General features: G+C 41.3%; 1 protein-coding gene across 2 annotated transcripts in view; it reads right to left on the bottom strand.

The window, feature by feature from the left end:
- Window positions 1-17554, bottom strand: part of DNER (delta/notch like EGF repeat containing) — a 121604-nt gene extending 104050 nt beyond the window's left edge. Inside the window, exon 1 of one of the 2 annotated variants that reach the window (XM_081190198.1) lies at window positions 17147-17554. In XM_081190198.1, coding sequence (XP_081046324.1) covers window positions 17147-17410 — 264 coding nt within the window. In that variant the 5' untranslated portion in view covers window positions 17411-17554. Of the gene's footprint in view, window positions 1-16506; window positions 16624-17146 lie in introns of those variants that run through there. The other variant, XM_081190199.1, reaches the window with a different exon arrangement.
- Between the last annotated feature and the right edge of the window lie 359 nt (window positions 17555-17913).

Raw genomic sequence — 17913 nt, 5'->3', positions numbered from 1 at the left:
AAATTCCATGGCTTTCCAACAGTCTACATGGTGATCACGCAGACTTCTACTGCTCTGCCTGCCTCCATCAAAACCCACATATTTTAAATGCCAGCCTTATATTTTCCTCTATCAATAGCTCATGTGGGGGGCTGCAAATTAAGCCTCAGGTAGATGACCATCTTTAAAAGATGTGTCCATTCCAGTGACTACATAACTAGCATTGTCCAATTCTCAGGCAACATAACTCTGAGTGGACTTTTGAAGAGTCTGCTTTACAAAATTGTTTCTCTCCCCCCCTCCCCTTATATGCACATCTCTTTAGAAAAATAATCGCATAAAATGTCCAACTTACTCTGCAGATCTATTTACTATTGATACTGAATCCCATTTGCTGAACAGAATGATGGGCATAGGTTTACACTGACCTGTACCCATATTAGCACTGAGAAGCGAACTCATCACAAAGCACAAATTGGATTCTATTTCTCCCTGAGAACCAGTTGCAATCTCATTTACAGAGCTCTAAACATTTACAGTACTAATCCCTGCTAATCCTTCTCAGGGACCTTCAATGCCACTGATCATCGTCCTAGGGGTCAATAAGTATTTTTCAGTAAGACCTGCTCCCCAACTGGCTACTGACTTTTGATATTTTTTCCCCTTTTCCTGTAGTGTACAGAATGTCACTCTGCAGGAGTCAGCACTAGGAGCAACAGATGGAGGATACGGTACGTGGAGATTAGGACATCAAGATGACTCAAGTGGATGAATGTATGCCATGTTTATCATAATGAGGGATTCAGAAATCCAGGGCATACATATCCTAGTTGGCCTGTTTGTCATTTCTCCTGATATTGCTTTGCAGGAGTTGGGTGGGAAATATCTGCACATGCATTTACTATATTTTCATAAGATTATCATTCAGGTGAAGTCCCCAACTGGTATATACAATATTTCTGCAATAAGCTTTTTTAATATTATGTTTTTTTGTTCACTTTTGAACTCAATGCCTTGTGTGGCAATTTCCTTTTTAGGGAAGATTCTACTTCTGCTACATTGGGGAATGTGCAAAAATTCCTTCTCGCCCACCAGAAATGTTTTTCAGACCTGTGGGTTGATTACAATTTGCCTGCTCCTGACCCAAAGGGGCATATGTGCCTATAGCAACCTAGGAGCCAGAATAAATAAAGAAGTATTTCCCATCATAATGCGGCAGAAATTGAAGAAATATCTCATACACATCTTGCCGAAAGCACAAGCACTCTCTTTAGGTAAGAAGTCAACAATACTAGGGTTGTCCAAGAGGCTTCATATTGCTAGGACCACATTTGAAATTACAATCCAAAAACAAGAACTATAACATCTTGATATACTGGAACACACAAGCTCCAACTACTTCAAAACACTTCCTTCTTCCCAAGTAGAACATTACTTCTTGCAAATTAAACTTCCTCTTCTTTAAGCAGTTTAAGTCCCCTTCTGTACTCCTCATACACACTTCTCAAAAGTACGAGCCACCCTTTCAGCTTTCTAAATGCTTACAGTTTTAGTACTAAGCTGTACACTCTTCTCCAAACCCAGCGCTGGAGTGCACGTAACTATTCTCTGTTAGAAGTGGCTCCCTCCTTCACAGCACAGAACCCCAGCACTATTTCAGCACCATAGACAGCTCCCTACATTCCTTTAAACTCTGCTCTGTGTTCCACTTGCAACCTGGTGCCTACCCTTTAGAAAACTCTTATTCCTCCAGTCCAAAAGAGGGAGGGCGGTGTGGCATCTGTAATCTGGGCCAAAGGGAACTTGGCCTCTGTGTTTCTGAAAGAAAAACAAATAAGGATGCTTTCTCATAAAAACTACTATAAGAAGTGATTGGCTTATGGTTTGAACATGTGCTTAATTCATTTTTATAATGAAAATATTATTTAATAAGAATCAGATGTGTATAAGATACTTGTGCATGCATGCTTAAATTACTAATTAAAATTTTAAGCATGGATAATAATAATGTTTCTCCAAAAGCTTAGCATTTAATACTAATTAAAGAACAAGCCCGTCCGCAACCTTACAATCTTGAGAAAGAAAGGGGGGACATAAAAGGATATGGGTGGAAGGAGAAATGACAGAAGAGAGATAAGAAGGTGGTACATTTTCAAATGTCATTTAGTTTTCAAGGAAGAGGTGCAGATGTTTCAGGAAGCAGTGAGTTCCAGAGAATAGCAGTAACATGACAAAAGGACAGACACATGAAATTAAAACTATAACCTGAGCTTCAGCCGAGTTTATTTTTACTAACCTTACAGCTTTAAACATCTTGACAGATGGATTTATAGGCTAGACAAAGAAGTTACACTATTATTAATTCATTGCATTTCAGGTCCACTTAATCTCATCTACCAATATGGACTAGTCAGTCTACCATTATTTGCTGCATTCTTACAGCAAACTGCATAATTTGCATCCCCTCTATAGGTTACTCTTATGGTCTTGCATATTTCTCTGTACTCCTCACGACCCACCTTTGGTCCACCTCTTTCCCTACATTTTTTTATATATAGAAAGGACTTCATTTAAAGCCATTAGGCAGTATAATATTGACTCATATAAATACATATTTATCATTTCAAATATACACTACATTTACAATTGTTGCTTCAGAGCAAAGACAGGTTTACTGAGCTGTCAGAACAATGCTTAAATCTTTCTGTTTCACTTAAACTGAATTATGCAGAAATTAGTCCTTCCATTGTAGGAAGGACCATTTGTTGGTCATTTCACTTCCTTTTCTGACATCTTCCTATGAAACTTTCAATTGTACAGCTTTTCTGATTTCTCTCCTGTTTCACATTGCAGAAGCTTATTTTCCACTCCTAAATATGGGATACCCTCCAGAACAGGGTTCAATCCAACATGAATCAATCCATAAATATATGGAATAATGCCCCCTATTTCAGCTCTATTCTCTTTGTTCCCCCTGCCCACAAAAACAACCATTCTTTAACCTTCTTAGTCTAGATAAATCTGTTATGCGTGGCAAATTCTATCTAATCATTAAAATACAGTCTATTTACCTTAGTACAAAAATGCATTATATTTTCTATACCGTTAATTATTGCTTTCTCACGTTTACCATATCTGCTTCATAGATATGTAACTACCATGCAACCCTTGTAGAATTTATTAAGCAATGGTGAACGTTACAAAATCAAATAGGAAAAAACCTCAAGAGCCCTTAGTGACTCTTGTCCAGCTAATGAATGGCCACAAATTCATTCTTTTGATATCATTTATGAATATAATTGTTAGGGGGCAGCACGTATAAAGAGGTGCTGCTCTTATCTGAATATTTTTTCTCAATCCAAGTTAATTTAATGGTAAGCTTTCTAAGAAGAATACAGGTTTTTGAACCTCAGGGGTATATGTAAAAATACTGATTAATTATATTCTTCCATCCTTGTCACAGGCTAATTGCGAGTGGCTGCCTTCCGTGATTGTGGCAGGTTAACTGGCAATCCTTTTATATCGCTTCAAACACTTTGCTTAAAAATGGAGAGGTGTCTACATTTAATCTGTATCTGAGCCAAGTGTAAAGTGATGCATCTCAGGGCCCATGTAGTCTTAATGGGAGGTGACTGACCAGGAACAAGACCTTGGGGCTTCAGTAGATAGCTCAGTGAATCTATTGACCCGGTGTGCAGCTGCTGTGAAAAAGGCCAATTCCCTGCAAGGGATCATTTGGAAAGAAATTGAAAATAAAACTGCCGATACCATAGTTACACAAATCCATGATCAAGGGGATGACGGTTGCGGCGTTTGAGAGTCTTCAGTTGGAGAAAAGGCGAGGAAGAGAGGACATGATGTAAGCTTATAGAATTCTGCTTGGCATTGAGAAAGGAGCTAAAGACACATTTTCTCTCTCTATCTCATCATACTAGAACAGCATGGATATCCAATGAAGCTGAATGCTCAAAGATTCAGGACGGATTTTTCGAAGTCCTTCTTAACACAGCTCATAGTTAATCTGTGGAACAAGAGGCAGTGATGGTCACCAATCTGGATGTCTTTAAAAGAGGATTAGACACATTCATGGGAGAACAAAGCTATCAATGGCTACTAGCTATGATGACTAGGCTTTGACTCTACCAATGGGTGCAGCAATGTTTCTGAATACCAGCTGCTGGAAACCACAGGTGAGTTGAGTTCTCTTGTGCTCAGGTGCTGCTTGTGGGTTTCCCACAGGCATCTGCTTAGGCATTGTGGGAAAAGGAGGCTGGGCAAGTTGGGCCTTTGATTCAACAGGCTCTTCTTATGTTCTTCCCAGCACAACTCAGTTTTGACTGGCAGGGCTGTAATAGGTTTGGAGCATTGCATCCAAAAGACATTGCTTCTCACCCAAGCCATGTTTTGATCTCTAAAGCCAACTGAAAGTTTGTCCTAATCCATACCATGTGGGTGCATCCACTCAAATAAACTCAATACCTGAGGAAGAAGCGCTGCTGCTAGGGGAGGTGATCCTGATGGTTGTACCTCATTGCTGAAATCTCCTTCTCTTCACTACCTTCTCTTCTCTTCACTACCTCTTCAAGCCCAATAATCCTTTGGGAGCATAATAAAATCACTCTGCTTTGACTTTTGGTACCCATGGTTCGGTTCAAAGTGTTTTTGGGAAATTTTAACAGTTTTTGCACTTAAAATAATGTGTTTTTAGAACCTATTTTTTTTACTCTTTGTTTTAAGTCTTGCAAGCTAGGTGGGGTAGGAATCTAAGAAAGTACATATTTGGGGCACAGCTTTCCTTTAGCTATTAACACACCTTGACAAAGGATGGAAATGGGAGGGAATGATATCGACAGTGCTATCAGATGGTGATTTCATTTAAACAAAGAAGTTGTTACATTTGTCCCCTCTAAATGGTGCATTTAAAATTTAATCAGGAACGGGGGGGAGGGAGGATTCCATCTTTCAATTACAGAAAAGGTCTTCCTGAACGGAGACAACTATAAATAATGAGTAAGATAACAAATCTGAACAAAAATGGAATGAGTTTGAAGCAAATGCCACTGCTACAATTCACAGAAATTCAATATTATCCAGAGATGAAAGGCAATACTAAAATATAACCATAGTTCTATAAGACTGGAAAGCGTCTACTTCACCATCCTGATGCCTTCCAGATGTTTTGGACTATAACTCCCATCATCCCCAATTATTAGTCATAATGGCTGTGGTCCAAAACAACTGGAGGGCACCAGATTGGGGAAAGCTGCACTAAAATATCTAAACAACAGAGCTGACAGTTCCTACATACCTACCTGGGAGTAAGCCACATTGTGAACTTAATGGCACTGAGTAGATTCAACTGCAGAGCAGGTAAAACTTTTGTCACCATCTTACTGCTCTGCTTTTGCTGCTGCTCCCTGCTGAAGGGCGAAGAGAGATGTCAGAGCATTCCTGGAGGACCCCAGAACCACCACCCACCACTGATTTGCAGCAGCTGGTCTTGACCTTTGGGTCAGGTGGGGACTTGTCAGGTCAATGTGAATGGTCTGAGTGCTAGGGAGAGGCACTGCATTTTTGTTTATCTGCTAGTTAGTGAGTGGGAGAATTGTTGTATTTGTTTTTATTGCTAACGTTTTTCTTATTACTGTTTATGGAACTGGTGTGCTCTTTTTGTTTTCCCGAGACATTGTATGGAATATTAACGTATTAGATGATTTCTTCCCCCTGGCTTCCCCCCTCCCCCATGATATAATGTATCTGCATATCTTTTTCTCTGATATAAGTTGCATGCACACCTTTAGGTGACAAGCAACTAATAAGTTTAATAAACAGTATGTAAACTAATAAATAGAATTAAGGGAGCTGAGTTTATGCTGGGCACGCCTGATATAATGAGCTCCCAAGAGGAAAAAACCAAAGTGAATGTTACTTTAAAATTGTATTACATTTCTTTCACAACAGTTACAGTGTTTCTTCTTAAATCTAAGTTGGGCTGGAACTGGTAAATGTACTGTATCAGAATCACATTTTAAACCTAATTGTTAAGCTTGGCACCACTAGACAATGAGTGCTTTGGAAGCGTGTGATCAACGTACTGCTACAGTGTGACAAACCCAGTAGCCTTTCATCAAAATTGCAATCTGGCAGATCACAATCACAAATCATTATGATGGCACACGTGTCTAGCATTTCAGAGTACTTTATTTGAAGCATGTCTCCTATCCATGTGTTACACAACACTTTGGATACACTAATAATTGGGGGGGGACTATGTAAAGCAACTTTAATGTGCCTTTTCCAAGCAAAAGATCATAATTTTAAACCTGTGTGCCTGAGGTTTTTAAGATCAATTATTTTAGCTCAATTGTTTTACAAAATTCAAATCTAGGTTGATGCCAATTTAAGCCCACTAGAAGTTGTGTAATCTAATCTAAATCGTGTCCTCTCTAAAGAGGGCACATATTGCGGTGAGACCTGGAGACTGACCTCCTGGTTGTGGGTAGGTATATTGGACAGCCACAACACCTGATTGGTAGGTCCCTCGTTGCTGGGTTTAATCTGGCTGACCTATGCTGGTGCCCTGGGTCAGCGCTACCTGCAAGGGTTCAGGGAGCTAGTCGAACCAGAGCCTATGCAACCACTCACTTTTCTGTAATCAATAAAGTTGTGGCCTAAATTCCGGCAAAAACCAAAACTAAAATTTGAGTCAAATGTGTGTTTATTTAGGAGGGAGGTCTCTGGGTCTGAACACGCAAATTCCTTAGACAATTTTTCTCTGTACTGGGATGTGTTTTGAACGCTATTCTGCATTTTGAAGCTGGTCTCCACTCCATTTTCACACAAGCCTGGCTACAGTTCAGTTTGGACCCTACTGGCTGGCTGGTAGTTCTGCTTGATTCACATGAAAGCCACTGAATAAAAGCCATGAGGTTAAGTTTATGTTATTTTGGAAACATGCTAAGAGGAAGGCATGCTTGACAAACCCTCACTGTGATCAACTCCCGCCCAGAAACCTATGTCCCCACTGTGGAAGGACATGTGGATCCAGAATTGGCCTCCAGTCACTTAAGGACTCATTGTTAAAACTGTGTTCATGGAAGACAATCTTACTCAGCTATGAGTTATCGCCATAGAAGAAGAAGAAGAAGAAGAAGAAGAAGAAGAAGAAGAAGAAGAAGAAGAAGAAGAAGAATAATAATAATAATAATAATAATAATAATAATAATAATAATAATAATAATTTTGGCTTTTCACCACTAAGTTTAGGTCTCAGTAATGCAAAAGACCTAATGAGGAAATACCTGCTGGATACTGAACAACAAAAGAGGTCCCATTTCAGCTCGAATAAATCTATGGTCTTTCAGCAGAGGAAGATAAAGTGAGAATTGGGCCATCAAAGTTCAGGAATGTAGTCAAATTTCTTAAGCCATGGGATTCTTTTCAGTTATACATAAGGGCTAAGATATGCAAAGTGGGTATTCTGACTCTTCCACTGGCAGCAGCTGTTTGTACTGCATTGCAAATTATTTTAAAAACTGGTGCCATGGAGTTAAATGAGCAGCCCCCTAGATTACAGCCCGTCTGTCAATACAGGAAATTAAATCCTTCCTATTCTCAATTGGTAGGAGTGCGATGTGTCCAACAATATATAGAAAAGCATGAGTAATCCAGAAATTCTCTCTCTCTCTCTCTCTCATAAGATTAAATTATTAGGGGTTTTGAACATTAGTCTGCAGAAATTTCTACATGAATAGCCCAAGAGTGTAAATATTTGAATACAATCTGACCTTGAAGTACAAATAGAAATGAAGCCCATTATCATCCAAAAATTAAATTAGGGTTTATAATGAAAACAGTACTCCACTATCAGAAATCATCTCTAGATGCAATACCGAACCATAGAAGGGGGAAAGTATGTGATGATTTATACAGTACTACTACTTCTTTTTAAAAAACAACCACCAAGAACTATTTTTTAATTAAAAAAAAACTAAACATTTTACATAAAATACTCTGCTCAAAGTGTGAAGATGACAGAAATAAGGAAGGTGTAACAAAGGGTACAGAAATAGAGGAGGAGATAAGAGGGAAACATTGAGGAAAAGAGTTGTGTCTTCAGTGTTCATTTAAACCAGGCATGTCTAAAGGTTGTTTCGGGGGCCAAATCTGGCTTAATCTGGCCCCTGTTGGCAGTTTACTTTCTGGGGCAAAATCCTACAAAACCTCAACAACTTTGGTCGGCCCTCTCGGCCCTTCACTTCATCAAATCTGGCCCTCTTTGAAAAAAGTTTGGACACCACTGATTTTAAACGAACAGCTGAGAAACCTTTTCAGTCCAAAGGCTGCATTCCCTTTCGGCTGATGTTCAAAGGGCCACATACCAGTGATGGGAGGACCAGATACAAAACATGGGTGTAGCCAAAAGCGAAAGTGGGTGCAGCAATGTGAAAGAGGTCAGAGTTTTTTTTTAAAAAAATAAATTTTATTATGGTTTATAGAAAAAAATACAAAACTTAATATCGTTTCCCATTTTTAACCAAACCAAGATTTTTATCTAAATACAATAAAAAGGGGGAGGGGAGAGAAATAAGAGAGAGGGAGAGGGAGAGGGAGAGGGAGAGGGAGAGGGAGAGGGAGAGGGAGAGGGAGAGGGAGAAAGAAAGAAAGAAAGAAAGAAAGAAAGAAAGAAAGAAAGAAAGAAAGAAAGAAAGAGTAGAAAAGAAGTTAAAAGAGAAAGATAGAAAAAAATATTCAGAAAGTAAAGAACTTCCTATTCTTCATCTGTCTGCTATATTGCTATATAAAAACAATACTCACTTCATTCAATCCAACACCCAACAAAGCTACTTTCTATAAATAAACATTAACTTTAATCCTCAAATCCAGATATCTTTATTTCATTTTCTTCTTCACGCAAATATATATATATATATGAGAGGTTTCCAGTCTTTAACAAATGTTAACAATGACTATTCTCTGATTAAACCTGTTAATTTTGCCATCTCCACCAAGTCTGTTAGTTTCTATATACACACACACTAATTTCCATCCAAGCAAGCAAGAGGAATTATCCCAGGTCAGGAACACATTCCAGCCAAGCAAAAGCAAGGCATGGAGCATAGCCAGTGAGAAATTGTGGCCGGTGGAGGGGCACATCCCAAGGGGCAGCATAGAGAGGCCTGTGTTCAGCCCCTGGGAACGAAGTTTCCCAAATATAAAGCCATCCATATGGCAGAAGGCAGAGTATTGCATATGAATGGAACACACAGAGTGGAGGGATGATGACTATAAACAGAACATGTTCCTATGAGTTGGTGAGTTAAAGGATACTGACAGAAAAGATGGAACAAGGATTTGATAATAGGTTTGGTTGGCGCGCATATTTATGGTATGACAAAACAAAAGTGCATAAAGGATTTGGAAACCACATATTCCGAAGATCTCTATATGAAATATGGGATAGGTATAAAAAACCTATTAGAACGTAAAACACCATGGTGGTTGTCACCTTTGGAAGCTATGAGAGTACAAAAGATAAATATGAGTAAAAATTGGGCCACATATGAAAAGTTAGTAAAAGAAGAGGGAAATAATTGGAAAATTAAACCTTATGAAGAGGTAAAAGAATATGTAAATGATTGGTTGCACTACTGCCAAATTAATGAAATGGTTAAAGAAAATTTAAAGAAAAATGGATTTGGTTACACTAAGTCAAAATTTGAAATGGAAATATTAAATTACAAATTTAAGACATTGTAAAAAATGTATAGATTGCTGTTGGAATGGCATCTGAAAGATGAAGAGTCTAAGTCGGTTATGATACATTGGGCCAAACACTCTGGTTATAATATACAGCTAAAAGACTGGGAGAAATTATGGAAAGAAGGAACAAAATTTACTGCATGCAATGCTTTGAAAGAAAATGTAATGAAAATGATGTATAGATGGTATATTACAGAAGTGAAATTAGCTAAAATTTATTTTAAAAAAGTAATAAATGTTGGAAAAGGAAGGCACTTTTGATCATCTGTGGTGGGAATGTAAGAAACTGGGAAATGATTTATAATGAGATGAAAAAGATATTGAAATATAAATTTATTTTAAAAAACCAGAAGCATTTTTACTTGGTATTGTAGGCACTGACATTAAAATACAAGATAAAAAACTTTTTACATGCGACAACTGCAGCAAGTGTATTATTGTCACAGAAATGGAAGCAGGAAGAACTACCAACGAAAGAGGAATGGCAGATGAAATTGATGGACTACGCAGAATTGGATAAGATGACAGGGAGAATTCGAAACCAGCGGGACCAGAAATTCTTGAAAGATTGCAGTAAATATCTGAGTTATCTGAAAGACAATTGTAACCAACTGACTACGCTTGTAGGACTACGAGAAGTTTTGTAAGGAGAACTATATGAAATATTGCAGAAAAGATTCATGAGAATGGATTTTAAGTTATGGATTATTAAAAGTAATAGTTATGATAACAAATGTAAGATTAAGAGATGAGGTTTGAAAATCATTAGACGCGGTTGGTGGAAATCTCAGGCCAAAATGTTGTATAAGATGAGATGAGATGTTTGGAAAATATATGTAAAAACTAATAAAAATGTATATTAAAAAAAAGAAAATGTGGAACATAGAATAAAAAGAAAGTATTGATGGTCAAGAAGGGGAAGGGCCATAGCTCAGTGGTAGACCATCTACATTGTATGCAGAAGGTCCCAGATTCAGTCTCCAGCATCTCCAGATAGTCCCCATCTGAAACCCTGGGAAGCCACTGCTATTCGGGATAGACAATGCTGAGCTAGGTGGACTTAGGTTCCTATGAGGAAATGCGAGAACTTGAAAGCAGGAGTCAGAAATGATCAAAACCCGAAAGCAGAAGAACACATTATGGGTGGCAATGAGAATAAAACAATTAAATATACAGTGCATTAAGTACATTGGGGGACCTCAAGCATCGTCCAAGCAGACTTCCACAATGGGACTTCCCATTCTTCTCACGAATGCTTCTCCCAGGTGCACAGGGCCTGTGTGGGAGGGAAGGAAAGAAGTTCCATACTGCCAACAGAAATGCATTCCATGGGAAGGCAACCACAGCCGAAAACGTAGCACGTTACTGACAACATGAGAGATAACCAATGTTTCAATTCTAACAGGAGAAAGAATTTAAATTTGAACCTGGAGTACCGTGTTTTGGTTGAAATCTTGGCAAATGGTTGGCAAAGTAAAACTTATTTTTAAAGTACATCTGTGGTATATGAGTCTTATTCACAAACAGCGCAAGGCAGAACACACATTCCACTACAAAGAAATGGCATACCATCTGTCAGTAGAACATGGCACATAGAAGTGAATGAAACAGGAAACAGGGGCTGCCACATTTTGCGGCGGGGCATAAGAATGGTAATACATGGTAGTACTCAAATCTATTAACTTGAAATATTATTGCCAAGATTCAGTGGCATGGAGTAAGTGGTTGGAGGACTGCAGCCTTAAAGACAAGTGCTGGTGACACAGAAAGCCATTCCAGGAATTCATTATTTCTGAAACAGAACAGGAGGCAAGTTCCTCAGTGTCTGTACCAATGCCAAACCACAGAAGGCAGAGAGGGTTTAAGCATTCAGCAAAACAAAGCTGAAGATGTCAATTAATTGCACAGCCTATTTCTATGCATAAAATCAAAACACAACTGATAAATCAGCTACACGAAAATGAATCTGAAAGTTTCAGTGATGGGTTTGAAACGAACCGCAACAGAATGATTATTTTTTTAATCAAGTTATTTCAAGAAATCAGAAATAGGAAAAAGCAACTCATTTTAATTTGGCAATAAACTACCATGGTCACCCAACTTAACACATTAAGACTGCTGTCCTATACACCATGAGTTGGAAAGGATGGTCTCAGGAAGGCTTCCATGCACAGTTGCCTGGCTGCTGTATATAATAATTGCTTTTTGGGATCATTTAGGGCCAATTCAAGCACAGCCTTTTCCCTCCAGGATACAGCCTTTACACTAAGGCTGCTCATCTCAACTGCACAGCAGCAGTTTTTTAAAAACATTCCTCCTGAGGGAAATACGTGTAAATAATTGCACTGGAGTTTAAACTTATACAGTGGTACCTCAGTTTAAGAACAGTCTGGTTTAAAAACAATTTGGTTTACAAACTCTGCAAAACTGGAAAAAGTGTCCCGGTTTGAGAACTTTACCTCAGTCTAAGAACGGAATCCAAACAGTGGAAGGGCACCAGCGGCGGGAGGCCTCATTAGGGAAAGTGTGCCTCAGTTTAAGAACGGTTTTCGTTTAAAAACGGACTTCCGGAACGGATTAAGTTTGTAAACCGAGGTACCACTGTAATTTGGTACAGCAGGAAATGGTGGCTTTGTTCCTCACACATGTCACCATGTAACACATAGGTTTATGTTTATTTAATTGTTCATTAAATTTCTATACCGCCCTTCATCCAAGGATCACAAGGCAGTTTACAACATAAAAATACAAAAATGTATAACAGAATAACAAACAAAAACAGTAGCACACACACACCTGCAAAGGACAGATTACTGGATTACTGGATTTGTCTTGATGGCACACAACTAAAAAAAAGGATACACTACCTAATACATGTACCCCAAAAAATGATGCGCAGCAACAAGTTGCATGGATTTTCTTCTGCTCTAGACAGACACCAGTTGCCACAGCAACTGATTGCTTGCAACTTTTTAAAAAAGTCAGGCTAGATTAGCCATACTGGTAGAAAAGAGCTGCATACTTTTTAAATATTCTGAACACACTTTTAAGTTCATATATAGATGTCATTTTACTCTATTAAGAAAGCATCCTCGACGATGTGCTGAAGAGGGTGTAACACAGTTGGTATGACATTCCATAAGTGGTGGCTATGTGAACATGTGCAGCCATTCTGGGAGAAAGCATTTATAGAAATAAGCAATATTACAAACTAGCAGGTACACTGTAATCCAAGTCTGGGTTTACCGGCAATATTCAAAGAAGACCAGTTCACTTTGCAATACAAGGAACTTACTACTTTTCTTTCAGTGGCAGCACGACGCCCAACATGGCACACAGAATTGGAAAGGACTTGAACATCTACAAATCACATGATGGAGACGGACTGTATGGACAATTGCTATATCAGAAAAACTGACAGAAAGGGTGCACACCTTGGAATAGCACACATGATGCGAATGACTTTGTTGAAATATATGGTAGCTGTTCATAAGATTTTCTAACAAACATTCCAGCAACTAGCATCCACAGAGTTCACAAACACGGTTGTGGCAGGACATAATAAATTTATCATCTGTCCCAGAAAGGAGTGGGGAGGTGCAAAGAAGAACTTTGTGTTGTGATTATAATTTGTTGAAAACCAATAACAATCTCTATTAAAATATTTATATATTGAATGCATCTACTGTGTCATCGTTCTTGTTTCTCCTTCCAACAGTGCTGTAAAATGCATCCAAATTTGTTATACACTGTGGCTATTTTAACTATCCTACTGCAGAGTGTTTAGCTTTAGCTACCAAATTTTTAGATGAAATTGCCTCTTACAGTGGTACCTCGCAAGACGAATGCCTCGCAAGACAAAAAACTCGCTAGACGAAAGGTTTTTTCGTCCGCGATTTGCCTCGCAAGACGAATTTCCCTATGGGCTTGCTTCGCAAGACGAAAACGTCTTGCGACTTTGTTAAGCCGTTTAAACCGTGCTTCGCAAGACGGAAAATTCGCTAGACGGCAAAAATTGCGGAACGAATTAATTTCGTCTTGCGGGGCACCACTGTACTCTGAACCCCAATTCCCAATCAGATACAATTCTTGTGATACTATTACAGATATTACATATTACAGATATTGGGGTGGGACGAGAGAGATGTGCATTTAAGCATTTATCTGTCCTAGAGATGCCATCTAACTATTGCAATGTGGTTGTAATTCCTATATTGGAGTTTCCATCTTCTTCTAAATAAAAATTTGTCATTATTTCTGCTGTCCCATCAATACCTTCAAAAGTAAACTATCCTGATGACTGAATCATGGATTTACATCTTACTAGTTATGGACAAACTTAGCCTGAGCAAACAAAAGTTGTCTGATATGTTTCTACACACACACCCACACACCCCGTAACAACTTATTGGACCCTATACAGCCAAAGTTAAAACCATTTAAGAGAGATCTACAGGCAAAAGCATTACTTATGCTGTTGAAATAGGTGAGCATCTGAATACCATGTTCCATCTGGATGGTGATGTTTATCCAAGCGCTTCTGAATAGGCTACATGCATCTTTGGAAGCAAGTGAGGAAATGCATCCATACTATGGCCACCAACTGACTAGCTGCTGCAATCCATTGATTAGGGTCTCTGGTTTCAATGGGAAGATTCCAATATATTTTTATGCTTAACTCAGATTCATAAGCACTCGTGACTTTATTAACCTGAAAATCCTTTCTGGCCCCTTACAGACATTCCTGAAAGCAATGCCTCTTTCTCCAGGCCAGGAAGAGCCCACCCACAAGGCAAAGCGAGGTAATTGCCTCAGGTAGCAGGATCCACCGGGGCAACAGATCAGGCCTCCAAGAAATGAATCACCCACTGCTACCGCCTCTACAGTGGGACAAGGACAGCTATGGCACAATCCTTGGAGGCCAGATCTGCTTCCCCATGGCAGCTCCACAATGCTGCCGCTACAGAGGCCTCTTGGCTAATAGGAGATGCTGCTTGTCTCCAGGGAGAGACCATCAGCAGTACCTCCTATTCACCAAGAGGTTGCTGTAGAATGAAACCTCTAGAGACCTCTTGGTGAATAGCAGGCACTGCTGGTCTTTTCCCAACACTAGAGGATGCCCTCTGGAGTCTCTTGAGCTCTGTACCCACCTGGCATGATTCAGGGCAGACCCCTTTCCCCGCAGTGATGGACTTTGATCCCCACTTCAACTGTCAGGTAAGGTTGCTTTGATTCCCACCCCGTTCTCATTGTAGATCTTCACTCATCCCTTCTTCCCAGTTCACCTCCAGTGCCGAAATGTTTTGGGACAGCCATGCTCCAGGCCTTTGCAAATCAGCATTAGGCTGTTCTGACATTTAGAAGAACAATTTATCTGTGTCACACATATTACAGTATATAGCCATCAGCAGGCAGCACCAACCACACTGGTCTCTCTCTGTCTCTCTCTCTCTCTCTCTCTCTCTCTCCTAGCACACAAGACACCCTGTGAACAGTCAAACTCTTGTTAATGAGACTGCTAAAATAGATTAAAAAAACAACAATATTCCAGTTAATTCACTTAAATCTAATTGATTTGACACAATGTGGTGGACTTGCATGGCTGAAAGGAGGCAAGAGATGCTCTATAAAACAAAACACATAACTTTCTTTCAGTCTCTCTCAAGAATTATTCCCTAATAAGTTCAATAAGCAATATCTGTGTTGCAGGGGGTTGTTTGTTTTAAATATCCAACGCTTTCGTCCTCCCTGCATCTACAGATGCTACAGCTTTGGTGCTGGTGTGTTTCTTTTAACAATATATATATAGGAGAAAGCGTATCATGGCACCTGACTCAGGATAATCCTTCATGTATCAGATGAAGTGGAAGGTAGTTCACACAGAAGCATGTAACATAATAAATTAGTTGGTTTTTATTGTGTCACAAGAGACTCTTGATCTTTTTACTGCAACAGCTACCCCTCTGGAAAAAGAAAAGAAAAGAAAGGTCACAGACCCTTCTGCCGTTCATCCTAAAATGAAGAAGAAAAAAATGCAGAAAATTTTGCCCTCTCCATAATAGTCCAAGCATGTTTTAAACAGAGCTCAGTGAGTCTTTCCAAGTAAGTATGAACAGGACTGAAGCTTCCACCGATTGTATCCAATGAAACCAAACCAAACTGACATTTTCATTTCTTTTCTCCCCCCATGGAAGGGATGCAAGTACACCATTTTTAAGTCAACATAGTAATAATCTTTTTTCCCCACCAAAGTGGAAAAGATTAAACGCTGTATATTATAAAAAATAAAAACCAGAGCAAATGGGGATTATTAGTAAAGCCTTTCAAAGCAGTTTTCAGCCTTCATTGTATTCTTCATAAATAAGAAATTGATTTTTTTTAAAAAACACAGCTGCTCAAGTTATATTTTACCAACCCATTACGTAGTCAAACCACAAAACGACTTGAAGTCTAAGAACAAACCCTGATCTTGACAATAGTGGCAAAAAACCCCACTAGTATATTAAGCACAGGGGCAGGATCTGGAAATAAAAGTACCGAAATCGTTCTCCAAAAGAAGGGGAGGCGGGCGAGAGAAAGCAACACAAAAATATTCAGATTTAACCTTGAGCACAGCAGAAACATCGCTCTGGTTTAAGTCAACCAACAGTTAGCAGAATGCTTGAAAGGTTCACCCAACGAGACCTACGATTGTGACAACCACAAAAACCCATCCATCACTGAAGGGGAAAACCAAGTTCAGCTTTACCGAGCCTAATAACCTACACGCGAAAGCCATGGGGGGCGCACCTCCTCAAGGTGCCCATCATGCCCTTCGTCGTGAGCCCTCGAGCATTTTGCCCTCGTTCCCGGCGCCGCCACCCGCATCCGCAGTGACGAAGAGGCGCACGGAGCCCCTGCCGTCTGGTCTGCCCGTGTGCACGCAGACAAGATGCCCGAGGACCCCTCTCGCTACTAGAGAGGGCTGAAGAGAAACGGCCCGGGGCATCGAGGCAGTTGCTTAAAGCCAAATCGACATGGAAATTGGGAGTGAGGGGAGGCCAGGGAGGAGATCTGCATGGAGGGGCTTAATAAGGCAACCAGACGTGACTGCACGAATCAGATGGGAGAGGGAGAGAGGGAGATCTCTCCTCCAGCGAGTGCTAAGAGGGGAAATTGCACAGAGATAAGAGGGGAGGCGAGGGGAGGAGGAGGGGATCCGGCGAATCCACAAGCAGATGGAAACCCAGGGAAACGGGTGGGAGAAGGGAGGGCGAGAGATGAGACGGGCGGAAAGAGCAGGCAAGATCGCGAAGGGGGATAAGGAGACATGGCAGCCGGAGACTCGCCAGGCAGGGCGCTTCCAAAGGGCTCGGACAGGCGGCCAGCAAGGCGCAGACGAGGCACGTCTCCGCGCCGGGCTTACCTGGCAGTCGCCGCCGGTGACCCCCGGCGGGCAGGCGCAGCTATAGGCAGGCTGAGGCGAGAGGAAAAGCAGCGGCAGGCGGTGAGGCACGGCGGGCAGCTTAGCCAGCGCCGAGGAGCAGGTGCCGTTGTTCCGGCAGGGCTGGCTGAGGCAGGGGTCGGCGGGGCTGTCGAGGGGCGCGGCGGCGGCGGTCGGCCCGGCGAGACAGGCGCGGCGCTGGGCCAGGCTGAGGAGCAGGAGGAGGAGCGGGGCGGCGCGGGGCATGGTGGCGGCTCCCGGGGGCTCCCGGGGCGAAGGCGAGAAGAGAGCGCGGCTCTCGGTTCTCCGGCTCCCGGCGAGAAGAAGTCGAGGCGCAGGAGACGCCTCAGCTGCTGCCCGGCTCTGGCAACGCGCGGGCGGAGACTGGGGAGGGAGTGGCCGGCATGGAGAAGCGGCGGCGCCGGCAGCCGGAAGAGGGCGCTCCCGCCGAGCGCAGCGCCGCCAAGAGCGCACTGGCGCTAAGAGGGGCGCAGGGCGGGGACGCGCGCGCGCGCGCGCGTGTCCATAGGCAAGCTGGGTCCTTGGTGGGAGAGTTCACCTCCTGGGCGCCATTACGCCACTGAGGGGTAATAGGACGACAAGGGCCAGCTGGGCAGGATTCAAATCCTCAGCCTGCTTGTTGGGTGACCTTGGAGCCAGAGTCCACCTCACAGGGTGGTTGTGACGGTGGGGTAGGGCGGGAACGAGGAAAACCCATGTAAGCTGTTTTGAGCTCTGTGGAGGGAGAG

This window comes from Podarcis bocagei (genome assembly GCF_964188305.1).
Source record: "Podarcis bocagei genome assembly, chromosome: 4".
Taxonomy (NCBI): Eukaryota; Metazoa; Chordata; class Lepidosauria; order Squamata; family Lacertidae; genus Podarcis; species Podarcis bocagei.
This window is presented reverse-complemented; position numbering and strand designations above follow the sequence as displayed.